Source organism: Cavia porcellus, unplaced genomic scaffold (genome assembly GCF_034190915.1).
Source record: "Cavia porcellus strain 051 isolate PalLab524CR breed Dunkin Hartley unplaced genomic scaffold, mCavPor4.1 scaffold_28, whole genome shotgun sequence".
In the NCBI taxonomy this organism is placed as follows: domain Eukaryota; kingdom Metazoa; phylum Chordata; class Mammalia; order Rodentia; family Caviidae; genus Cavia; species Cavia porcellus.
Genome location: NW_026947511.1, coordinates 9,206,150 through 9,233,153, shown reverse-complemented (window position 1 = coordinate 9,233,153; position 27,004 = coordinate 9,206,150). Strand labels below are relative to the sequence as shown.

Here is a 27,004-nt window from a genome sequence, read left to right as displayed (position 1 = left end):
GCTGTGCCTGGGGCTCTCTACCAGACTCACAACTGAATGAACTGGGTTCCAAACTGAGAACATCTCAAGAGAAATGATTTTTCCTGGGCTACGTGCCTTTAAGATTTTTTCCAACTCATCCCCAATTATCAATATCTATAGTGCCTGTCTAAGGAAACCATGGATTGTATTTGGTTACCGCTTTTAACATTATTGCTGACAGGGTTTTGGCCCAGGCCAGATACTATAGCCGGTAAAGCCAAGGAGCTCCTATCTCCCCCTCCCCTTAGGAATCTGCCCCAGGCGCCAAACAGAGACCAATGGGGTCCCTGTGCATCCCTAATGCCCCCCTTAGGTTCCACCCCAAGCAGAGGCTACTTATGTGCCTCTCTCCACGTGTTCCAGGGAGAGATCGCTGGCCCCGGGTTGGAGATGCCACATCCAGGGGGTCAGGGGTGTCTCTCCCCGCATTCCCAAAATAAAGGTTATTTATATTTTATACTTCTTATCTTTTCAGCCGCGCCCCTCCTGCCCCCACAGTTCTATCAATTGCTAGGTCTTTCTTTGGCACATAAACCCCTGAGTGTTTAAGTGTAAGGGCCAACATCGCAGGGAAGAAGACCCCAAGGACTCAGCTCTTGGTGAGGCACAAAAGTTTATTTCCATGCGCATGGGGTCCCCCAGGCAAACGAGTGCGGAGGGCACCGAGGGGAATTTGTGCAGGGTTTTTAAGGGCACAAGCGGGAAGCAAGCAGGTTTACAGAAGCAGATTGAATTGGTTAATTTTGAATGGCGCAGGACTTGGCAGAGGCTGATTCGAGGGGTCTGGGGCTGAGTAACCATGGAGACTGAGGGTCCTGGCCTGATCTCAGAGTGCCAGGTACAACTCGGTCTTGTTTAAACAGAACATTCTTTTACTTATCTTTGCTGAAACAGAACATCTTGTGGTTAATGACTAGCAGGAGCATTCCTTTCTGTCCTGTTCTAGTATCTCTGAGGGAGTTAAGGAGTAAGACATTCCTTCCTGCTCTGTTTCATAGCTCGGGGGGTGGCAGCTAGGGAGTCAACTAGTTAACTCTCTCATAAGTAGGCTTTGGAAAGGCCCTTAATACCTTTGCTCCTCAGCTGAAAGTTTTTGCTTGTTTTTGTGGTTGTTTCTAGAAAACAAACTGAGGACCTCGTGCTTGCTAGGCAGGCACTTGTGTCACTGAGTTATATCCCTGGACCTATTTTTACTCCTGGATAAAAAAGCTTATTCACAGCAGAAAGACTCACTCTCACCCTTGTTCTTCCTCTCTTCGCAGTGTTCCCTGCCAGGTTTTTCATCCTGTGAAGACTTCATCCTTATCCAGGCTTTCCATATCAGACTTCCCGCTCAGGGTGGACTTCCTCATTCAGGCTAAAATTCCTAGTCCCAGGATTTCAGGTCCTTTTTCAAGGCAACATTTATCGGGGACCTGGCCTAGCTCTCCAATATCCCAAATGAGTGTACTGCAAAGGCTTAAAGTAAGTGAGGTAAGTGGTATGATTTTAGGGCTCCAGGAGGATCAAAATCCTCTGCAGAGTTCAGAGACTCTGGTGGCTAAGACAAGAAATGCCTCTGCCCAGCCTGTTTTCATTTTTTTTTTTTTTGAAATAATGCAGGAAAGTGAACAGACCTTGGGAGTGGTTCAACGACTTTGCAAATAATAATTATGTTAACAAGGAAAAGCATCTTAGAAGAAGATCTCCGTGTTGCATTTCACTACAGCGGTGAGGTGCCTGCAGCTACATTCTTTATTTAGTTAATTGGAGTTGGAGCCAGGTATCCTCAGCCATTCTTATCTTGCCCCAGCCATGCAGCAACCTTGCATGTGTGTTCAATTTCCAGCTTCAGTGGCTCCCAGCACATATACAATGCAATGTATCTGCTGCGTTAAATTTTTAAGTCATTTTTATTTTTACTTAAATAGTTGCTCATTTGTTTATCTCTCTAGGAAGGAGAATGATCTTTAGGTTGATATTGTGCCTTTTAAATATTTTAGGATGTTTCCTCGCAAATGCTGGTCATTTTGCTCACTGATAATAATGAAATAAATGCCATATTACTCTTGTAATCCACAAATGAGCCCCCCAGAGTCCCCCACCTCGAGTCCAAAAATGGGGCAAGACATGTTTTTTTGAAAAAAGCAGCGCTGATTTATTTTATCCTGGGCCCAGTGACACAGTGCAGTTGGAGTTTGCAAAAGCTGTGTGTCTCCCTCAAAACTTTCCAGACTTTTTGTAGGAAGCACAGTTTACAAAGTAAGGGGTTATGGGCAGGGATCAGGAAATCTGCTAAGGAATAAGGAAAACCTTTGTTTCCCTTTGCAGAGGACAGAGAAGTCTAGCAGGAATTAACAATCCTTTGTCAATTTATTTTAGCACAACGTCTGTTATTTGTAGAGGGCAGCAATGGTTAACATATCAATTAGGTCAGGTTCCCAGGGATTTACAATTCTTTACAGAGAGGAGTATTATTAACATATCAATTAGGTCACCCAGAGGGGAAAAAATGCATACAGAACAGTGCAGGGCAGGTTATAGGGACTTTGGTCATATAACTTAGGCATAACACAAACATAAAGAAGCTCTTTTTGCTAGTGTACAGCAATTAACAAGTAGGTCCTTCCTGTACAGTAAAATACAGTCATACTATTAAACTAAAGAGACAACTTTAAGCCTTTTATTTAAAACAATGATAAGCTTTAAGGCCTACTGAATTCACTAACCATTAACACATTGAAATGTATAAGAAATTATACTAAACATATGGGACCAATATATGAAAATACAGGCTTATTAACAAAAATAAATATCCATAGTAATTTTAAACTTTATCACTAGGGCTGGGATAGTTCAGTAGTGAAGCACCTGGCTAGCAGGTGCCAGGTTGTGAGTTGAATTCCTGCTACAAAAAAACCAAACCAAAACAAAGCAAACACTAATTGTGCTTGCCATTCTAAAATATTTAACTGTTTAGAGACAATTTCATAGACTTGAGGTTTAAAGAGATCTTTATCAGTTTGAAGCTAGAATTATTTCCATTAATCAGTTCATCTTTAGATAGCTCTTTTTTTTTTTTTTTTTTTTTTTTTGTGTGTGTGTGTGTGTGTGTGTGTGTGTTTTTCATTTTTATCGGTACCGGGGATTGAACTCACGACCGCCTGCTTGCAAGGCAGGTGTTTATGCTGCTGAGCTAAACCCCCATCCCCTAGCTCTTATTCTTATAAATTCCTTCCCTTTAACTGAAGACTTTTTAGTCAGTATTAACACATTTTAGTCTGTTTGTTTTGGGGGACTTCAGAGGTCTCCTTTTAAAAGGTGATTTGTGTATTAGTTAGAACTAAGACTTCAGATGGCAAACAATCTAGCTCAGAATTACCCAAGCAGAAATGGGAAACTAATGACTGACATGTTTAATAATCCAGGGGCACTGCTGTGTTCCAGAGGAATGGGTTGGCCAAATATGTATCTTGCAGTATTATCGGAAGTAAAATGATTCCACAGAGCCAAAACCCAAATGTTGACCTTATCGATCTTAACTTATTTGAAGACGACTGTGTCCTCTGTCCTGTGAGACACCTTTTAAATTAAATATTGCATTGCCATTCAGTCTTTGCCCACTGGACTTTCCTGTCTCCTCCTCATTAGAGTCACTGTGAATCTTTCCAAATTATGTTCATCCTAATTTGTTTTTATCAGCAATTGAACTCATGACCTTGTACTTGCGTGGCAAGCCTTTATGCTGCTGAGCTGTTTATCCCGATTTAATGCAACATCCAAAGTGAGGTTTAGAATGTTTGTAGAGTGATTCCTTCTTTTTTCAATGAGCAATACTTCCATTAATATAACCAAAATCAAAATATCCATTTGGTACTTATTTTTGTGCTTAAGATTTTTCACCCAGGCCATTTTGAAGGACATCTTTTACATCTTGTACTGGAGTAGTTGGTTTTTTCAAAGTATTTTGCTTCTTGGTTGTATTTAGTGCTTCATTTCAGCTGATCTATACCATGGGTGTCCACCCTTTTGGCTTTCCTGGGCTGCACTAAGTGCAAATTGTCTTGGGCTGCATATATAACACGTAATATAATTTGTATAATAAAACAACTTTTTATATGTTCTTTACACAAGCACATACAATATCTTATTCATAGCAGTTTCAGTTTCACTTACTGAGTGTTACATGCAGGAGTCAGAGTTAGCACTACCATGCATCTCACCCTACACAGTGTACCATTGTGGGCTATAGGATCTCGTCCATGGTCCAGTACCTTACAGTCCAGTTATGAAAAATACCACTAAGTATTGCATATGATACTGATATAGGGCAATGAAATTCCCAACATTTTATGTCCGGTACAAGTTTGTGTTCTCTAAAATTGAAGAATGAATTTTAAGAACAATGGAGGTTAAGAACGGAATATGTTTATTGAGAGAAAGAAAGCTTCTGTCTGAGAGAGACAGAAGGGGTCCTGAGCAGGTTGCCAGGGAACTCTTTCTTTTCTAGGGACTTTTATAGAGTAAAATCAGGGCGTGAGACAGGTTTAAGGAGATACAAGGCAGATGGGCATAAGGTGGGACAGAACTGTGGTTATCAATAAGATTAATTGTTCAATTAAAATCGATTACATTGGGGACCAGTGGGGAAGCCAGTCAAGTAGAAAATGGGCATTCTTAGAAATCAGCCACTCTTCCCTGGGGGTTTGAATGGTGATTGCTGATTTCCTCATGATGATAGAGAACTATTTAAATATCAGTCCTTAGGATATGGATGCATTTGCTGGATCTTTTGTGTCGAGGCTTGGCAAATAGCAGGAGGTGTTTGTCTCTCCCATAGTTGCAAGGTGTCTGGGCTTCTGCTCTGGGTGTTTCCAGGACCTAGCCCTGTCTCACTGCCTTTTGCTTTCTAAGTCACTCTATTACTGTAGAGTTACTATAACTATAGCGTCACTCTGTAGTTACTCTACAACTATATACTTATTAGAATAATAACTATAACAATACTAAACTTTTAGGATCTTTTGGAGCTGTATTACTAGTTTTCAGGAATGCATGGAGCCTTTGAGTCTCACATCATGGGATATGTGAGGCAGAAGTGAGAAGCCCAAGAGGGAGATACATCCTGCAGGTTACCTCTAGTGAACCACTTCTTTAGACCAGAACCCAGCTCCAACAGCACATTCAACTACGGATTCATCCGTGGATCGACGTACTGATGGGTATAGTGTCCTTATGAGCCAATTACCTTCTAAAAGCCCTTGCTGAGAACGTGAGAGTTTGGGGGGGTACAGTCTGAATCTACATCATAACATACCCCAACCACAGTAACCTGCTTCTCTGGCAGTGTCAGATTTACTCAGACAAGTTAGTTCACTAAAACTTTTGTTGTCTTTCACTTTAAGAGAAGAAAAACTAGTATCTGCCAAAAATATGTACAGAAATGCCATGACTACTCTAAATTGAGAGGTTCCTCCATAATGAGATGAACTAGGATTCTCAGTGCCTTTGATGGTAACAACTCAGCCCAGTAACCAAAGAATTTGTGAAGCTCTGTAAATTCTGGAAATGCCAACCTTCTGGGAAAACACAGAAAACTCAACAACTAGCATGGATTAGACGCTAAATGTACTATGCACTGCGAGTTTAAGAGTCACAGTTAATTCTGCCAGCTGCTCTCTAAGTGTAGGAGATATAGTAAGCTTATACTATCCTTATGAAACCTCTCTAAATAGGCATTTTTACAATTTCCTTTTTAAATGAGTACTTCAGAATTTATTGCCATTAAATAAACCCAAGATCATTTACCTAGTGAGAAGAAAGGGATTTAAACCTTGGATGCCTGATTCTAGAATCCACTACTTACCCGCTCTATAACATTTTCTAAATACTCTTAAACTATGGGGTGAAAAATGTTGGCAGGCAGGAGCAACTCTTCTCTCAGACTGAGAGATTCTAGAGAACCGCACTGACTCTAACATGCTGCAATCGCAGGTGACCAGCAATTTGACACAAAGCCCCAATGCTCCCCAGAAGGGAAAATGAAAGAAAACTACTCAGTTTTGACTCTTGCATTAAAATGTTTCTGGAATGTATGGAGAGAATAATGCAAGAATCAAGGGATTTGCTCTAAAGCAGGAGCTTCTCTCTCACAGTAAATTCCTCAAGAAAGAAGCAACCTACTTGAGAGGTTTGAGGAAACGCTATACAATTAACATTTCCTGAGTCTGCCTTCAGCAGCCAAGACAGACTTTGAAAAGCGGCTCTGAGCTCCTAATTCAGTTATGTTAACTTGGTTCAATCATGCCTTCCAGATGTTTTCCCTTTTAGGAACCAGGTCAATTCCCGAAGTCTCCCCAGAACAGAGAACAATATAAACAAACACCAAAATTAAGACTGATTCACAGGTCATTTACATATAAATTCCTTTCTTGAGAGGGTTTCAGGAAATAGAAGAATGTGCAACTTAATATCAGATACTCCCTATATTTCAGAAAGTGGGGGTACAGAGGGAGAGGGAAGAGAGGAAGGAATGTAGGGAGGAGAGAAAAGCAGGGAAAGGAGAGAAGACCCTCAACCACTTCTCTCTCTCTCTCTCTCTCTCTCTCTCTCTCTCTCTCTCTCTCTCTGTCTCTGTCTCTGTCTCTCTGTTCTCTTTTATTTTTCTATTACTTACTAGGACAGCTGCAACCTCTTGCAATCATTAGTTCCAGCAGATGGCAGTGCTGCATAACATCTCAGTCTAAAACTACTTTTCTGTTTTCCAAGCTGTAGAGAAAAGAAAGTTTACAAATGTTTCCTTTTGAGATTTGAAAGGTGAGTACTGAAGGATAACCCTTGTTCTGAAAATTCCTTCTTTTGATTTAGAGAAACCAAATACAAGCCCCATAATCCAGCAACCCCTCAAATTCCAGCCCTGTTTACACTTCCCCAGCTCGTCCCTGGTTCTACACTGGCCGGGAGCACTGCCTGCTGCCACCTCAGATCATGGCACACAGTGGCTGCCCCACACCCTAGGTTCCACTCCCAACTGCAATCGTGAAGAGCGTTGGGGCTGATGCCTACTCCCAGCCCCATTTTAGGATTCTTGGGACCAGCTTTGCATTTTTCCAGCGGACAATTCTTCCTCTCCTGACCCAGAGCGCTGCACCCTTAAGCTCAGATCAGTGTTTGATGACTTTCCAGCGATCTCATCCAGGACAAAGTAAGAGTCAGATTCACTTTACCAACTAAGCAGTAAACTTTGACATCATGAAGTGGGCACTGTGTGTGTTCATGTCAAATTCCAGTAAGGTGTTTAATAAATATTTGGTTGGTTAACTCCTCGTCCCATCTCTTTAAAACTCCTGCCAGCATGCCAGTTCTCAGTAGGACTCTTCTTTAGAAGCCAAACATGGGGCTGGAAACAACTCCAGTTAAAGGCATCTACCTGACCAAGCCTGGCAGTTCACCTAGAAGGCCCCAGGTGCTGCTTATGGACAACACCCTGAAGTGTGGGGGTGTGACCCACCTTTTCTGATGTGGAGGTTCTCTGTGAGCTGTGCCCCTTCCCCAGGCTTCTACTCATTTGTACAAAGCGGAGCTATTTTATCTTTTGACTTAGTTGAACACTGTAGAATCATTTCTACAGTGAGGGCTTAAACTGAAGACTGTGGTTACATAATATCTTTATATCATAACTTTCTGCCCACTATTCTCTTCACCCCTTTCCTTCCTTTTCCCAAACCTGCCCCAGAGTGTTCAACAACACCCCTCAAAGGCATTCTGCCAAGACTTACTGAATTTGGAATAATATAGCCTGTTTATTAAGAGCAACTTCACACAAACCTGGCCCCCACTCACCTTTGTGTCACAATTCCTTTTAGCAGCTTTTAAGTTCATCTTCATTAGTTCTCATCCACTTATTCATTCACCAAATTATCTGCTGAGTGTCTATTATGTGACACTGATTAAGTCAACATGATTCTTATCCTCAAAAATTTGAGGTTTAGGGGTGGGGAGATGAAATTTTAAATACACAAATGAGTAATTATCGTTAGGTTCTTTGCAGGAAAGGAAGAGGGTGCTATGCAAGTAATGCAGGTGTGAGAATGTGTGACTTAGACAGGTGAGGTCATTAAAGACGGTCTCTATGAAGCCCACTGACTCGGGAAGGAGAAGTGAGTCTGCAGCAGATCAAAGGCCCCACAGTGAGGGCAGAGGGGAGGCTTGGTGCTTAGAGTTTTCAGGGAAGCGTGTCCAACAGAGAGGAGCGTCCCCTGGTACAATCTCCCAAGTCCTGTCCCAGTGTGAACGCTTATACCAGACCTGTAAGCACTGTGGTTTTGAGAAACATGTTCTTCCCTGACTGAACTTTAAAAACTTAATCATATATCTGAAGTCTTCCATCTCTTCTTGGGTAGAGACTGGCAAATTTAGAGACCCAGGGGCCTTGGGTGTCTCCTGGAACAAAGAGGCCGCCCACCTCCCTCTTTCTTACTTCTAGGCTTTTCCCCACTATGACCCACACGGAGACCTTCCTCTGGGCCCAGTTGCAAAAACCAGCTCTTCAGGAATAATGACCAGTCCAGGATCAGGGTCTCCAGCTGTTCTACCAGAATATTTTTCAGGGGGAAAAGACCTAAATGATCATCACAAAAGAAATACTTTCATAAGGAAAAAAAAAATTTTAAGGACTGAATTTAAAATGCTAACTTTAACACTTTTAATGTCAATTTCAGCCTCAAGAATAAGGTATTTTAATTTTAGGCAAAATCTAGGTTCCAAACCCCTAAAAAAGATCTCTGACTTTTAAACAATGAAGAACATTAATGAGTTTAAGGATGGCCTTCAATGTGCTTTTGAACACAGCCCTAAAGCTCAGATTGCACAAAGGGGCAGAAGCGAGGAGGAGGAGGTCTCAATCTGCAGCTCCAACTGAGACAGCAAAAAGGGGCCTTGATCCACTTGGTAAATGACCTGGCTCGTTACAGAAGCTACCCTAACTACCCATGGCTCCTGGTAATGTTAGCAGGTTAGTTTTCCCAAGTTCAATTACCCCTCCATAGCTGAAGGAAAATGTGTCACATTAATCCTTTCAAATTGCTTCAAGATAATGGGTCGGTTAATTGTAGATGCTGCGGGATGGGTACATTAAGTTCAGTTTATTCTTTGAACTTCCAGGCATGTTTGAAAAGTTCCACAATAAAATATTTTGTCTTAAATATCAGTCTTTTTGTTAATACTTAATATTTTCCCATGCCCCCACCAAATATTTTTAAACTTTCCTGTGGGGGTAAAATTACAGTCATCTGTCACTGATGGCTGTTTTTGTAACAATTATTTAAAAATCTACTGTTTGGTGGAGTTAAAAAAATTTTTAAAAGACCCGAACTTTGAAAAGTGAGATGAGAGATTCAGATGTCTATACTGAAAGAACACTATTTCCTTTCAATAAACAATTTCAGAATTAGACCTACAGGAATCAGGATAGTAAGGATCAAGAACACCCTGGCGTGGGCAAAGTTAGTTCAAAAGTAACTCCTGACTGGGAAAGCATTGCTGATAGACTTTGAAAGGTCAGACTCTAAGGACAAGGTATGCATCCCACGCCCTTCCCAGGTGCCTTCATCCCATAGCAGCCCAGTTTTACAGGGTTCACACTCAGGTCACGGAGTGTGCATGACTACTGAGCTGTGTGACTTGGTGGCTCGTGATAATATAAAATAAAGATTAAACACGACAACACATACGAAGTGCGTAGCACAGTAGCACACAAGACATACTCAGTAAAGGTTTTGTAAAATCATCCCAGGACATCTCAATATACTCTAGACAGGTTCACACATCATCCTCTCCAGAATCCTTGTTCAAGACAAAAATGGCCCCAAACACGTAACTATAACCTCACTTTATTTTGATTTTGAAGTAGCAGGGACAATATTAGCATACATATCGGATTTATTAGTGAAATTATAATCTGAACAAACGGCTCAATTGTACACACTGTCTGCAGTAGTAAGGACGTTTATTCTGCTTTTCTACCCAGTAGGTTCCAAGGTAAATTTACAGTGGTATAAAAAATATTTAAGATATAGTCTCATTCTACCACAGCTTTGTCTTGATCCCATAAAGGACACAATTTCCACAAATTCAGTTTTGTAACAAACAGTATAAGCACATGAAACATTAACAGCAAAATTCTGTGTAAATGGCAAAATTGTAGGCTCTAAGACCTGCATTTTTCTTACTAGTTTTCTGAAAATGCTGCTCCAAGAGAGAAAGCACAATGGAAATTTATGCATGTAAAAAGTTAAAATATCTCTTGTGTTTTAATAAAATCTTTAAAACCTCTCATCACTTTGCTCATTTTCATAAATACAATACTTTAAAGAAATTATATTGCAGATCATTACTGTGATCATCATTATGAAAAACTATGTATAAGAATATTTGTAACTATACTTCAAAAAATCTTTATGCTTAAAGATTCAAGAAATGATATTTAAGGTAAAGCACTATTCCAAATCTATATAACTTCATTTTAACTTTGATTTTTCACATATATTTTCCTTTTTTTTAAGGTTGCAATGTGTAAAAACTAATTCTCAAAATAGATAAACAGATAACATTCAAATCTGTCTTTGAAAAACAACCTACAAATACTATGATTTTCTCTCATCAAATCAAGTCAGTATTTCATTTAGAAAGCAATGGATTAACATTAACATGTGATTGTTAGGAGATCATTTCTTTATTAAATGAGAATTCTTTAGCCAACCCAGGACCGTTCTGTTTTTCCTCCCAGCCTCTCTGGCATGGCACCTGTAAGATCTCTAGGGATTCAGTACATTAAATGGCTATTAGGTTCAAAATATTTCCTGGAGGCTAGGGTTTGAAATTCTTAGATAAGTAAAATCCTCCTTTTAACTCCATAAATTGCGCCTATTTGCATGTGTGAGATGATCTGAGATTCAAGATTAACATTCTATGGATTTGAAACGGTTTCAAGAAGCCTGGCAGACCTGGCCTTTCTCTTTTCTTTCCTTGCTCTCTCTCTCTTCAAACTGAAAACTCAGAAATGAACCCTAACCATAGAGAAATGGGGTCCTGGAGTATGAAAAACTAAGTCAGTGAGTTGTGTTTCTAATTATTGTCCATAAAAAGATGAAGGGCAGTATGTGTTGGAACAAGCATGAATACTGAGAGAAAAGAATCTCAGTTTTAGGGTATCTCCAAGATGGTATTTTTCAGGTAGAACTCCCAAGACCTTTTTGGGAGTGATGATGAACCTAATGTCTGATCTGCAAAGAATCTCTCACCACCGATCTGCTGATTCAAGGATTTAATCCTTGTCCAACTGGAATGCTGTCAACACTGTTAGTTCCCAATAGGACCATGTCTGCACTTCAGATAAGAGGTTTCTGGGGGAAGAGAAAACAACACGAGAGTATTGGTATTACCAACATTTCAGTAAAGTTGGAGAGGTGTTCCTGCAGCTGAATGTGCTCCGCTAAATTGCAGAGTAACTATGCAATAGTGATAGACATGAGTGCGGGGAAACAATCCAAGAAAAAGAGCTTTCCATTTCAAGTGGACTATTTCAAGTAGAATATCTTACCCGCCACCCATTAAGATCCATTCCAGCCATGTAATTTGTTGGACTCTCCAAGCGATATCTAGCCATTGGCAAAGGCAAAGGTTGGTTAGATGATACAAGGAGAAAAGTCTCTTTCTGTATTAACCATTACTTTTGGAAAAATCTCAAGTATTCCTTAACCACTCTAATGAGAAACTCTGCCATGAAAAAGACTAGAATCCTCACCTTGTACCACTATATCCAGACTGACTGCAAACAGAATGGAGAAAGCAACCCTGCATGCCAATGTTTCTGTTTGCTTTTGGGTGGAGGAAAGTGGCTCGAAGAGTAGACTTTGGGAGGACAAGCTGCTGCCCAGTTCCACTAAGTACAACTCATTAAATCAACCATGTCCTTATATTCTCAATGGAGCAATGCTCCACTGCCCAGAAGACCAAAGTCTATTGTGAGTACAAATCCCCAAAGAGGAAACTCCAGGCTAGTCCAGCACTCTTTATTATTTGCTATTTTTCCCATATAAATATGTTAACAAAACAACAGTAATAATTTCCTTGAAAAGCAGAACTTCTGCCAAAATAAAATGCTTCAGAAACATGAAGAATTGGTCCCACCTCCCTCAGTCCTGAAAATTCACAGGCTCAAGGCCGTTGGTCATGTGAGGTTGTTACCAGGCCCTGCTGCGGCCACAAATCCTTCATCCTTCTGATCTAATTCTCTTGTTACAGAATAAGCCACTGATCCATTGGTCCATTGCTGCGGCTTGGGATCAGATTCTTTGGCAAGCAACTGCAGCTGGGGTTTTTTTATCCTCTTTACAAATCTAGCCAGGGCAAGCAACACAGAACTAAATATCATGGAAAACCCACAGAGAAGGAAGGCTGCAGTGTAGCTGTTCGTTGTATCCACCAGCCATCCTGCAACAAACAATAGCAAAATTATATTGTTGAGTTGAAAACCCAATTATTGTACTTACCCATACTCAAATCTAATAATCTGTAAGCATACTGACAGCAGACTGCTAGGGCAAGTATTATACTTTTGAGACAATAACCAAGTTGCCTAGAAATAACATGTACCAAATGACAAATGCTTTTTAAGGGCAACTTCCAAAATAAAATGATTGTTATTTAAGTAAAGTTGTTAGAAGAATGTCTTGTACTTAGTAACCATACAATGTGTCCTGTAGGATTTTTTCCCTCTCAGTACCAGAGATTGAATGTAGGGGCAGTCTACTTAGCGACAGGCTCTCACTAAATTGCCCAGAAAGGATCGAACTTATCCTCCTCTTGCCTCAATCTTCCTAAAAGTGTTGGGATCACAGGAGTATACCACCAAGCTAGGCTGCCCTGTGACTGTAAATAGCATTCAAATTATTAAAGTTCAGATAATTTATCTAGGGTGTCAAAAACAATATAATTATGTAAAAGGTATTAGTATTCTCAGCCCCCAAGTACTATCTTAAGTAACAAAAGCTTCAGCAATATCTAAATTTTCAATTGGATCTGGTTTCTATCATCCCCTTTCCAGTTGGAAAATCAGAACTTTGGGTCATCATAGATGTGCTAATTGCATGCTTCCAAGGACAGACAGCTGTAACGAGTTTTTCTCCTTCATCTCTTATTGCAACAAATAATTTCAATATTTTTCCCAACTCTAGATTTTGAAGAAAATCAAATTATACACTATATAAAACATAAGCCATGAATATCTGAGAAATAGTGTAATAAAATTGTACTTAGAAGACAATTATTTTGTGATTTAAAGAAATTCTTTTTAAAATTCCTCCAAACTCTACTTTTATGGCCCCTCCCAAAATTCTACCAAAGAAGTATATGGCTCCTGCTTTCACCGCCCTCAACTGCACTAGTCAAAAAGGCATAGAAATTGTTACAAGTCCCACAAAGTTTCTTGCAAATTACTCTCAAACATTTTAGTTATCGTTTGATTTACTAGTATATTCCCATAGTACCAAATGGAGGCCAAGTGGTGAATTGTCTTTTATTTTATTTTATTTTATTTTGGTACCAGGGATCAAACTCATGTGCTTGCCAGGCAAGCATTTGTGCCACTGAGCTAAACTCCTGGCCCCTGAACTGTAATTTTAAAAGGTAAAATAAAGAAGAGAAGCTTTTCAATAAGAACTCACATCTTGATTCCTTTTTTTTTTTTTTTTTTTGGTACTGGGGATCGAACTCACGACTGCGCTTGTAAGGCAGGTGCTTATGCCGCTGAGCTAAATCCCCAGCCCATCTTAATTCTTTATATTCCATTCATGATCATTATGTCTGATTTACCATATGAAGGTTAGAAATAGAGAAAAAAAATGCTGGGAATCCCAATTTCCCAGTATGTTTTGTGACATGTAAAAGTACTGCATTGTTCTTAAAAATTAGTGAACACTAAAATTAGTTATAAGTGGAAGATATAGGAACATTTTGGAATAGTTTTTAAAAATGAGGCAATAAGCATCATGGAGTTTAAACTGATCAGGAATTTTTACCTGCAGCAGTTAAGCAGCCACAATTTCCCTAGTATGCTCCTCAGCACTTGCTGTAATTTGGAAATAAACATAAACTGTCTTGTTTATAACACCAGCTAATATCAGAACCTGCTTTGTTCAAGAAATCCGCTTCCCTTTTTAGGAAAATATTTGGATCATTTCTCACCAGTACATTATTAGAGGCCTTATTCGCTCTCTGGATTTAATTCAGCGGGTACTAATCTGGACTAGTTACTCTAAATCTTTAGTGTGCCTGAACATTACAAGAGAACTAACCAGCTGAAAAGTACTACTTTGCCATAAGATAAATGAATCCAAATCATTTGCAGAAAAATGAATGCATCATGAGACCATAATGTTAACTGCAATAAATCAGACACATGGTCTTAAACGGTTTCTCTTATATGAGAAACCCAAAATATAAAAAGAACGAAATAAAGGATAAGTAACAGGAAGTAGGGAGACAGAGCTTTTTCAAATGGGAAGGGGATCAAAATATGGATGGAGGGTAAAAAAAGGAATTAAGAAGTGTTACCCGCCTATAAGAAATGTAAACTTTACATACTGCAGATGTGTATTAATAAAAAATAAATTTGAAACAGTTCAGATCATAGGTGAAAGGTCAAGAAATATGTACTTTTTTTTTTTTTTTTTAAATCTGCACTTTTAAACAAGTGCCCTGGAGATACGGGTCTAGGGGTCTCAGGCTCTCATTACAGGAAACACCGGTCTAGACCACAAACTCTACCAAAGAGAAACAAATCTGGACCAGTTCGCCACTGCTGTATTGCTAGCACTAAACAAAATGCTAGTGATAAAACAGTAAATATTTGAATTTCTTGACATACACAATAAATACCTGTCAGACTCTTGGTTTGATCATGCTCTAAGTTTCTATAGCATTTTAGTTTATAAAACATGTTAAAAGTTTTATCTGATGACTTTCAAATCTTCATGTCCAAATTTAATGTCTCCCTAGTGTGCTTTGTTGAGAAATTTCACCCATTTATTATGTGACTTACTATAACTAAACTTTAAATTCATTATTTTTCAAGTAAAGGCACTATCTTCAATTTCCTTCTTTATTTCAACCATGACATTATTTTCTAACTCTTCTCTAACTTCCTTCTCTCCTTCACCCAGATATGCTAAATTCATTTGATTTGTTTTCAAATTTTCCTCTTTTTCAGAGTTCGTTTCTATTTCTGCTGCAGCATCTAACTACCTCTGTCCTAAATCACCGGATTCACTGGCAGATCACACTTTCTAAAACACACTTTTTACTATTACCACTTTGCATAAAAACTTAACGTGACCCACACTGGTAAAAATAAATGGTAAATAAGAACGGGGGGCCGCTCCACCTGGCCCCCAGGGCCCCGGACTCAGCAGCTCTCACTTTGCCCTCACCACCCGCCGCCCCGCCTGGAATCTTGTACTCACCAGACTTCCCTCTGAACTGCTCTACTTATTTACAAGTTTCAACAGCTGCCCCATTCTTTTGCCCCCCCTCCCATTAATATGAAACGGAACCTAATTTGGGACCTTTTCCTTGCCAGGTAGGCTAAGGCTCCTAGTTTATTGAAAGAAAAAAAAAAAAAAAGATTATACAAGAAGTTTGGAAGAACATGATGGTTCATTGTTAGGTTTTTGTTTTGTTACTGGGGTACAGCCTTCACACTAAGGTATATCCAAACCACATCTCTACCTATCTGTCTGTCTGTCTATCTATCTATCTATCTGTATCTAGTTACTCTTTTGAGATAGGTCTCACTAAATTGCTAAATTACCCAGGCTGGGTTTGAACTTGGCAATTCTCCTGCCTCAGCCTCCCAGAGTGGTGGAATTACAGGTGTGCCCCACAATGCCTGGCAAGAACATAACTTTTTTGATGGTTCTTGCATTCCATTTCTTTTGTCACTCTCCCTGTTATGGATTAAAAACTAGTGTTCAGCTTAACACCATCTGAACTGAATCAGTGTGATGCTGAGTGTGGATGGCCCATCTGAGGACTGTTGCCAGCATAAAAAAGACCTGGACAGGAAGAGTAGCTTGTCAGTTCTTCTAAGTGGTGTTGTTGTTTGAAGCTGTTGGTTCTCCTGGAAGAGTTTGTCACGCTGGCTCCTCTGATATGAACTCAGCTGTTATCACTGATGAGCTCGGGACCTTGTGGTGAGGATGGGTGCAGTTTCTTTGGGGGAACTGTGGTCCTAACAGTGAGCATTGCTTCATGGCTCTTGAGGGGAAGATGTGTGCTCTTTAATATTCAGGAGAAGTCTATCATGCTGGCTTTCTGATAAATACTCAGCTGTTCTCACCATTGGAGGAGCTCAAGACTTCACTGTCACTGAGGCTAGTTGTGGTACTTTTCAGGGAAGCTCTGGTCCTTACTTTGAATGTCACTTCTTGGCTCCACTGCAGAACCCTCAACCTACTGGCACAGATCCTTCACCCTGCTGGCATAGACTTTCTAGTTTCCGCCACTGACCTTGGGCTTTCTAGTGCAAATTCATAAAACAGACTTGCCTGAGTCCTTGTGGGCTCCAGGCCACCAGTTGGACTCATGGGAGGCACTGTCATGTGCTCTAGGTCTTCAACTGGACTCACGCAGGACACTGCTGGGATCCAGGCCCTTGACTGGATTTTCTAGTTCTTTAGTGTTGTGGACACATTTCCTACACTTTCTTGTATTTAACTCTAGGTGACTATCATAAAATAATTCTCTAAATTCTGTGTCCTGTATATAATTGTTCTCCTTGCAACCCCTGACTACAACACTCCTCTAGCTTTCTTGCCAATTCCTCTGTGTGTGTGTGCATGTGCATGTGTGTGCCTACGTCCATACACAGGTTCACTGTTTTGACAAAAGCAGTTGATGTTTTTCCCAAAAACTTACCTGCAATGGGTGGGCTCACCAGGTACGGCACTGCATGCAGGAAATACACCACACCAAGTGCTGATGACAAAGAGGAGGTTCCCACTATTTCTGCAGTCACTACTGGAATCAAGGTCACATAGGCTCCATCAAAGTAGCCAAAGGTACAAGAGAAAGGCACAAGCAAGGGGAAACTCTGAAGCATTGGGAGGCAGAGATAGCAGAGCCCATCTAGTCCCACGGCAAAGAGGTAGCAGATATAGCGGTAACTCTTCAGACACCTGCGGGTTGGAAGAACAAAAATGTGTGCAAGCTGTACAGGCTCCATGAGAGAATCTGACCAGAGCCATGCAGCAGCAAGCACTGGAGTTATTTATTAAGATCACTTCTTTGTATATTATCTGTATTGTCTCCTTACCTTCTTTTGGTAAATGCAAATGCAAGAATTTATCTCTCTAGGAAGTGTAGAGAAAAAGTATATATGCACTAGAATCTAACTGTAACTTCAAACTCACCATAAAATGGGAAGTTGCCCTTAAGATACTTTTGAAATAATATACAGAGTGTTAAGACACTAATATTGTCGAGCTACCATCTCCCAGATTAGATGCTTTCAGATATGCTATTCATTCATAGCCAGCATGTGACAGATGCTCAATACTACAAGTGGTTACACACAGAGGAAAATGAAACATGAAGACATTAAAGTGAATCCTGGAGATGATGATAGTCTTGTATGAGGACTAAGTGTTATATTAATACTCCTCATCCCTCCATGATACCAATTATTTCAATGACTTTGCATAATATCCGTTCTAGTAGTTTATAAACATCTTTCTACCAATGACTTTGTTTGAACCTCACAAAATGATATGAGGCTGACAGGTAAATAGATATTGCACATACTGAGGTACTAGATTATGCAGACAGATTTGTTTTTCCTTCCTTTCTTCTTTAATTAAACTTATGGAGGGCTTATGGATGTAGCTGAGTGATCGAGCACATGCTTAGCATGTGTAAGGTCTTGGGAGTTATATTGACACCTCAAAAAACAGTTGAATTAATCCTCAGTGTTATATTCACTGCACTAGAAAACACCAACCAGATCTTGATTAATTACCGAAGACGTAATTTGTGAGAAGCCACAAAATCATAGCCAGTCCATAGCTCAAGTATAAAGAGTGCATTTAGGACAATATGAATCACTGGCACTCTCCAATACAAACAGATGAGATTTTGCTGGAGAAACTGCCTAGTAGACTTTCTCTATTACCTTGGTTTCTAAGCCTACAATATTGTGACTATGGATAATGTTATTACTGTACATCAGCACTTTATCTGAGCTGAATTCTAGTCTTCTTTCCTTATCAGCCAATCTCTGGGGTGGTTTGAATGAAACTCAAACCACGAGACCCAGTCAGAAGCTGTCTTGCTTGAGAATTAACTTGACTTGCGATACAGTTAAATCTACCACCAGGACTTGTAGTTATCCTTAGCATCTACAATTTATTTTCAGATCCTAACAATTTATTTATTTCCCAGACCCTCACAAATGCTAAAAGAGAACAATATCTTTGAGCCACATGCCCAGGCCTTTGACTTTTCTTTTATTTTGATACAAGGTCTTGTTAAGTCGCCTAAGCCGGCCTCAAGCTTACGGTCCTACTTCCTCATCCTCCTGTGCAGTCGGTATTGCAGGATTGGGCCACGATGCCTGACTAGCTTCTGAAATTCAGACAGTCTTACCACCCTACACCATCAATGTAAGAGTAGGAAAATTATGTTCAGGTTCAGCCTACCCACCTCTTTTCCTTTAACCTACAACCTAGTAATGTTTTTCCTATTTTAAAATGAGAAAAAATCAAAAGAACAATATAGCATGTCATAGATGTCACAACAGAAATTCAGATTTCATGGGCATAAAGTCTCATCAGCACACAATCACACGCATCTGTTTATATACTGTTCGTGGTCATGTTTGTGCTATCGCATTGTTCAGTGTTTGTGACAAAGATAATATGGCCTACAAAGCCAAAAATGTTCACTGTCTGTTCCTTTACAGAAGAAGCTTTGTTCAGCCCTGACTTACAAAAAACAGTAAACGACTGCCTTCAGATACTGAAGCTTCTTACTCTTCTTCAAATATGGGTACTCCTCATACCAAGAGGGTGACCAGAGCTCAAGGCTTAAAATCCCCCCTGGAGAACGACTGTGTTTTCATGGATTTTTACCTTCTGTCAGTTAGCCATCCAAATGTGATATTGCCAATAATGTCAATCACCCCAAGTATAGACATCAGAAAAGCAGCTTGCTGGTGACTCACTCCGACACTTAAAGCATAAGGCACCAAGTGCACAAAGACAGGGCTACAGCCGTAAGCCATAAATAGAACAGAGATGGCGAACACAACAAATCCTGGCATGAGTAAAAAGTTATATTCCTGCTGCAAAGAGCAACAAAGGCAGGTCTTTGCCCATTCTTTGGTCAAGGATGAATAGGGAGATGTCCGCTTACAGTCCTCTTTCTGAGTTCGGCAGGCATGGTTCTGCTTTGGACTTGAATGGTCTTCTTTAAGATTAATAGGCCGCATCAAGGCACCACAAACACAGAGATTCAATACGAAGCCCCCAAGAATGAGCAGCGCTCCCTGCCAGGAAAACTCTTCGATAAGGAGTTGAACCACAGGAGCCAGGACGAAGGTGCCGATGCCGCTCCCTGACATGGCGATGCCATAAGCGAGGGCTTTGCGCCTGCGGAAATATTTGCCAACCATGGCAATGGCTGGAGAATAGCAAAGTGCAAATCCGAGACCTAGGGGGAGAGAACTTGGTGAGTGCTGGTACACTATGCGCAGGCAGCGGGAGGAATGATCCCTGAAGATCTGGATTAAAGAGAACTCAGCCTCACTGAAAACCTTTCAACTCATTTTGTATACCAAACTGGAAAACAGACTCCCTTACCAGTAATACACAAACAAAAAAAATATAGAATACACTTGATTTTCTTTTTAGGAAGAATATCCTTAAAGAAATATGACTTCTTAAATAAAATTAAAGAACATAAAAATCACTATGACAACTAAACTGAATTTATTAGAAAATCTGTGTAAGAAACTTCTCCCTCCTTCCCTCTTTCACTTTTTGTAGTGTAAATTATCCAAATAACTGCCTCAATTCTTCACTGTCTGTGAAGACACAACATTCAAAATCTGTACTGTTCAGGAATTTGGATTAAAATAACATGTGATTTGTTGAAAGTTCCAGAAAAATTCCATCGAGTTTGAAAACATCCCAATTGAATGCATGATCATAGCAATGACATTATCTGTTGAGATCAGGAGAAAAATGTTGACAGACCAGAAACTTTCTACATATTTTCACTTTTAATGCTTTTTAAGTTAAGAAGTCTCAGGGCGTTTAGAGTATCACAGCAAGAAAAGAAGGACCACTGTCAGGTCCTATTTCTGCCTTCAGTGCAGGCTGGTCCACAATCTAGCATTGCCTGGAGTTCTGGATATGGGTTAAAACCAGACTAGGACTGGGTAAACTTTCACAGCTGGTCATCTCAGCTATTGGGCCCTTTAAATTAGTAGAAGTAGATGTACCATTTTTGGATGACAGGGCCAGATTTACAATTTTATTAGTCAGATGTTTCATTGGCCTGATTGGGCTATCCTATGGCACAGCACCCAGACAGGAGACGGGTACAACTGTCTACGCCCTTTTAAGTGAGGAATCAACTGCTACCCCAGCCTCACAACCAACCCCATTTCAATCTTAAACAGTCTCCTTCAGCATGATTTATGGAATGCACAATGTTGCTTCTCTTTCCATGGGATTCAGTATGATATTTCCTTTGAGGAAATAAGAGATCTCCTAAATAGATACTTCCTTTGAGAGAATGTGTAATATAAAAGTATTCACAACAAGATCTTTTTTTTTGAAATGGGAAGCTCTGACTTACTGGGTAGTGATATTTATTGTAACTAAGGGCAACTCAGGATGATCACAGATACTACTTTAATATCTTGGCAAAGATATTGAGAGAATGACCATGGCTGAAAATTTGTATCTTGCTTCTTCAGAATGCAGATAGTTGGCCAAAGAGAAAGGCATCAGTTACTTTTATCATATGATTGAATTAAAGTGGTGCTGTGTTTTCATTAGGCTAGTACAGCAGCATTTCCATCCTGTTCAGCTGCTCAGTAAGTCAATATAAACTAAGTCAGCCTGATTACGCACGTAATAAAACGAATATTTTATGACTCACTGCTCTACTGACGTGCTTTGGCAACACCTGAATGAAGTGCAGTGAGATGGGAGGTACACGGTGTTCTTACCTGTCAGAACTCCCAGGGTGAGGTAGAGATGCTTCAGGCTGGTGGCGAATGAGCCCAGGATGAAACCAGTAGATGCAAGCAAGCCACCCAGTATGATTCCCACTTGGCAGGATAAATGGTTACTGACAACACTCCCAAGCGGAGCTTCGAAAACAATAATAAATAGGGTCAGCAGAAAGGCCTTGAGTTTGCTGTGCAAAGGCTGTGGTGTTACACTGGAGAGCAGAGACCAACCTGTAAAGGAACAGGTCCATGCCTCCAATTTTACAGCTTTTGAAACTGAGGCCCAAAGACAAGTGATTTCGTCCCATACAGAATAAGATGCAGAACTGAATTAGAACTCAGGTGTTCTAACTTAATATTATTGATTCTGTTACAGTCATAATTCTGGAATTCTCTGATGTTCTATGAAGCTATTTAAATTACATGTCACTTGCACAGGAATGCTTGATGTAGTACTGATCATATGCCATTAACAATAATGATAACAGTGAATTAGTAGAAAAGAAAGTGGCACTGTGTGATAGCACAGAGGGAGAGCTCATAGAAAAATTCCACAACTGGGCACTGATTTCAGGTTTCAGAAGTTCCTGTGGATGAAAAGCCAAAGCCCAGATAAATCTAAGAAAAATGTTTTGCTGGTGGCACATTCCTTGGTTCATTGTTCGCAGCTTGCCAATGTGTCCAAATTGTGTTAACCTTAAGGCTTAGAAAAGATTTATTTAAAAAAGACAAAAAGTAAGTGATATGGCATGCTGAAGTTCACAAGTACAGGTGAAGTCACCGATGCTGAGTGTAGAGTTATTTCATCCTGTTATTTCATCACTCCTTGGGTCCTCTAGACAATGGCAGACATGCTGCAAGAGTGGGTTAAGGCATGTGAATTTTCTTCTAAAAAAGTCACGCTGACATTAGTACTCTACGAACAAGGTCAGAACTGTGATTATATTTGTGTCTGCATAATATAATCATTTTGTATTGATTAGGCTGAAGTTGGGGGGCAACTCAGTATACATGATGAACTCAGTCATCAGTTCCATGTCTCCTATCTGTTAACATATTAGAGACATAGCTACATCTGTGTCTGTATCTGTGTTTATGCCTGTGCCTATCTGTGTCTGTATCTGTATATGCAGCTCTACTGTACCTTTACCACTGTCTTTCTAGATCTATCTTAAACAACCTCCTGAGGACCTATTGAATTCTTAAGGATACTACTACTGCAGTTACTGGAAAATAGTAAGATACACACCAAACTCAATGAAAACATTTACACCCAATTCAGTGAATACCTTTCACTTCTCTGGTTTGTCTACAGCATATTTTGTACATTAAGTGTTGCAGATGTGATTCTATAGTCTCTTGTCCCATATTCTAAACTCTACTTTTTCTTATATTACGTGACCTGGAAAGCAGTATGGGGGAACTGAGTACAAGTGGTCTCACATTTCTGTATTCAATTTTATTTTACTGCTCTAAAAAGAGCCTGTTCAAAGTCTCATGGAGTCATGGTGGCCATACTTGTCACTTACAGCCATTTACCTCATTTGGGGGATTATAAACCTTTTTCAGAAGATGACAGTGAGGTAAGGGAGTCAACAGTATACTCTGAGAAAGATAAATATAATCTCTTGGCATAATGACACAGGCACTGTGACTAGTAACATGATCCTCAAAATCAACTGATTGTTGAAAAAATAAAACCCAAAATGGGATACAAAACCCAATTTGTTGATCCTTCCAAACCTTATCAGTTGAAAGAGTCAACTTAGCCTTCTCATGAGCCAGATTTCAGTACCAGAATTGCTCTCTAATTTCTCTCAAGAAAGAAATGCATTTCAGCACAACTCAACTGATTCCTGAGTATGTTTATTTTTTTCTGAAAATAATTAGGAATCAGTACACAGAAAGTCATGGGACAAGCATCAAACCAGACAAAGCAAAAATAATTATGTCAAAATATCAGAAAACTAATAAAGGTCACCCTATTACCGTTGAAGGCCCCAGACATGCATCTACCCAAAAGCACATGACCCTGGCCTGCATTCAACCTCATTTGCATTACAGGTTTGACCCCATAGTGGCCTCTGAATGCCAACACACTTTCTCTAAAAGCTTTGTATGGTCAGAACTCTTCTTCCCAAGGGGCGGGCTGAGGCAGGTACCTGGGCCATGACTGGGCCATGACTCCCATGAAACCCCATTTACAGTTCCTCCTATAATCCCAGCACAGTAAGAGATCCAGTATGAGCCCTTATCAGGCCTTTGATCTCTTCACTGAGTGCCCTGCTTAAGTTTTGGATACCAAAAACCTGGATACAATGCTACCAGACCCCCAAATCCAATAGCATTTAAAAATCCGATGAAGTTATTATGAGATACTGAATAATACAGAATTTCTCTTTGCAACTGAGATGAGATTAAAGTTTTCTAAATACTTCAGGCCACTCTGAATGACAGAGTTACGTGAGTCTATGCTTCAGATAGATTGTTCCAACATAATCCAGCATTATAAGGCATCAATTTAGTTACTTTGATTTGAAATTTATAAAAAAAAAAAAAAAACACTCAGAGTTTGTCATCTTCTACTACATAGATGCAGCATTGATTCCGTCCCCTAAAGAGCAACTTTGAGATTTTTAGATGGAAATGTAGTTACAGTGAATATATTTAGCTCTTGATTATACAATCTTATTCTCCCCCAATGCTTCTCCAAGTATTTATGCTTGAAGAGATGAAACCCATGAGCCAAATTTTGAATCCTCTGGGAATCTAAGACTAGAGGTGCGATATGATACTGATGGCATTTAACGAGAGTCTACAGAAAGGGAACCTGGTGCTATCCAATTGTTTATGTAACTGGAGGATGAGGAAGTATTAGCATTTGGAAGACAGAACCAAGCATATATTATGGCTCCCCCCAAATCAGGAAAAACTAAGTGGTATATGTCCTTTTCAGTACATTAATGACCTCTTTGATCCAGCATCAGCAAAGATCATCAATTCTAAGACTGGTTAAGTTTGGCTCTTTTCTTTTTATAAATATTTATATTTTTATGTAGATTGATCTTTTCATATAGTGTTAGCTAATTTAAAAAAAATGAGAATGAAAGCTATTTGATCTTGGCAAAGGTCATAGCCAGGTACAGTTCAAGAACAGTCAATAACCATCCATCCTTGTAATACTCACCACAGAGCATGGTCACACAATCTACAATGGAATGAATCCACGCAGTTTGTGCATAATCCTGACCAAAGTATGTCTGGAACTCCACAAAAAATATTGAGATACATCTGAAAAACACAATGCAGATATTGTATACAAAAGGTGAACTGAAACAGAAGTTAAAAGTTTTATTCAATCAGCTGCACACTGTCTAAGAGTTCTAATTACTGGGTCACAATACGTGGGAAATCAGAAGCTGGCAGTCTGAATCATTCAGAAGATTCACAAGAGGGGCTGCTGAAGCCAGAAAGGCACAAAGACCACTCACTGCTCTAGAGAAGGACTGACGGAAAACACAGCAAGTCAAAAACATGGTTTGTTACACATCCTCGGATTCTGTTAATATAGTTCTAACTTCTAAATGGTGTTTGTACAACTTATGATTTGAAAAATAAAGGACAATTTATAAAAACAAACAATTCCACTCCTGGGATTTATACAAAAGTCACACTCATATGATGTTGATGATAATAATAGTTACACATAAAAGGATATAGTCCAGAAAACTATCTACTGAGAATTGCAACTGAGCTGTGAATTGTAACTAACCAAACTATAAAGGATTTGTTAAATTATAGAATGTTAATAAAATGGAAAGCTTTATACTAATATTAAAAATGATGCGGCTGAGCAGTATCTACAGATCTGGAAACAAATTTGCAAGATAGCTCTCTGTCACTGTGGGAACCCAGGTGGCCCACACCAAAGGACAGAGACCCCTCCCACAGCCTTGCTGCCACTGCAGGAACCCAGGTGAACAGTGCTAGAGGGGAAACGTCCCTCCCCTTGCTACTGCCACCACTGAGGTCCAGAGACCAGAAGGAATGACAGCGACACAGAAGGATCCCAACTAATACACACAGGACTCACAGTCAAGACCAGCAGTGTGAAAAAATCTGAAGCAACAATACTAATACAAGCCAAAGGGTGACGGAGGCCTCCACAGGACTGGCAATCGACTCAGGACGGATCCAGAACTTGGTAACTGGCCCCTTTCTCTCAATGTTTTCATCTTTTCTTCTTTACCTTTTCTCTCTTTCTTCTTTTCTTTTCTTTTTTTCTTTCTTTTTCTTTCTTTCTTTCTTTCTTTCTTTCTTTCTTTCTTTCTTTCTTTCTTTCTTTCTTTCTGTTTTCCTCTCTTTTCTAAATGGCTGGGGAGATATCCAACCACAGAAGACTAATCCCATCCCCCAAACCCAGAGACCAAGTACAGATAATTCCTCAAATAATATTTCATTCTTTCTTTTCTATCCCCTCATCTAGTTTTCTAAACCTTGCACAATCATTCTTTGTGCACCAGCCTGCCTTCTATAGCCTTTCCAGTTATCTCTGTTTTATACACTTTCCTCAGGGTAAAATTCCTAAGGGGAAACACTTTGCACGCAAATACTCATTTACAGTTGATTCTGTTATATACTTATAGATTCTCCTCCTATGGTCTACAGTACAAAACCAGTAATTACCACAGTGTGTTAGTTTCTAAACTGTGCTTAATGATACTGCTATTGCGAATTTTACTACTCTACCTAGGATGTCATATCCATTGTAATCAGTTGTTCTCCCTTCTATAACAATACTGGGAAACTCTAGGGTAATCACCTTACCACAACCCTACAACAAAGGACCAGTGACTGAACCAACACCCCACTATTAACTAATTGGGAAGGCAGAATTTCTTTTTTGAGACAGGGTCTTGCAATGCAGTTTGAGCTGGCTTTGAATTCACTTTGTAGCCCAGGCTGGCCTTGAACTTGCAACAATCCTCCTGCCTTAGCCTCCTGAGTGCTAGAATTACACGCGTATGCCATTATGCCCAGCTGAGGTAGGATCTTAGACACAAACCAAGAATCTCCTGCAGACAGAAAACATCCCTGAAGAACAGACATTTCCTAGAGAATCCTTGATACAAGTGATATAGTTATATACTACAAAAACCCAAAAGGATCGTCATAGAAAACCAAATAAAATTTTTTGAAATAGAAAATGACAAGATGAAAAAGCAAAATATAATTTCAGACCTCCAACCAACTCAGAAGAAGTCCATGAGATATTGATATAGAAGAAAATTGGAAGACACACACCTGAAATTTCTGGGAAATAATAGCAACTAAATTAAAAAATAAATCCATGAGGCTACAGAGAAAATAAGATCAGAAATGTTCTCAGATAAAAAAAAGAACTGTCAACATTTATAAAGGAATGTCTCAGAAAATTTAGAGGAGAGGTAAATGTAAAAATGTTCACGATGCTAGGAAGATGTTGGAAATATTGAACAGTCAACACAGGAAAGAAATGGTAAGCATTAAACAGATTCAAACAGATATTCAGGATATTAAAAATTCCAGTGAAAACTGGCAAAGCTGTTTGAATGAAACTGAGGACAGATTTTTCAAACCTTGAAGACAGGCTTGTGACTAGAAATCATGAAAGGAAAGATTTTCCTAAAAATAGCAAAAGATCAGGAAATAATTCAACATCTACAACAT

At 39.6% G+C, this 27,004-nt stretch overlaps 1 protein-coding gene across 4 annotated transcripts in view; it reads right to left on the bottom strand.

The window, feature by feature from the left end:
* Positions 1 to 9,874: 9,874 nt before the first annotated feature.
* Slc16a12 (solute carrier family 16 member 12) overlaps positions 9,875 to 27,004 on the bottom strand; it is a 79,643-nt gene continuing 62,513 nt past the window's right edge. For all 4 annotated transcript variants that reach the window (XM_003473554.5, XM_013156857.3, XM_063239480.1 and 1 more), the window contains 5 exons: positions 24,483 to 24,586; positions 21,293 to 21,436; positions 19,185 to 19,764; positions 16,975 to 17,234; positions 9,875 to 12,492 (listed from right to left, as the gene is read on the bottom strand). In XM_003473554.5, the coding sequence (XP_003473602.2) occupies positions 12,230 to 12,492; positions 16,975 to 17,234; positions 19,185 to 19,764; positions 21,293 to 21,436; positions 24,483 to 24,586 (1,351 nt within the window). In that variant the 3' untranslated portion in view covers positions 9,875 to 12,229. The remainder of the gene's footprint in view (positions 12,493 to 16,974; positions 17,235 to 19,184; positions 19,765 to 21,292; positions 21,437 to 24,482; positions 24,587 to 27,004) is intronic.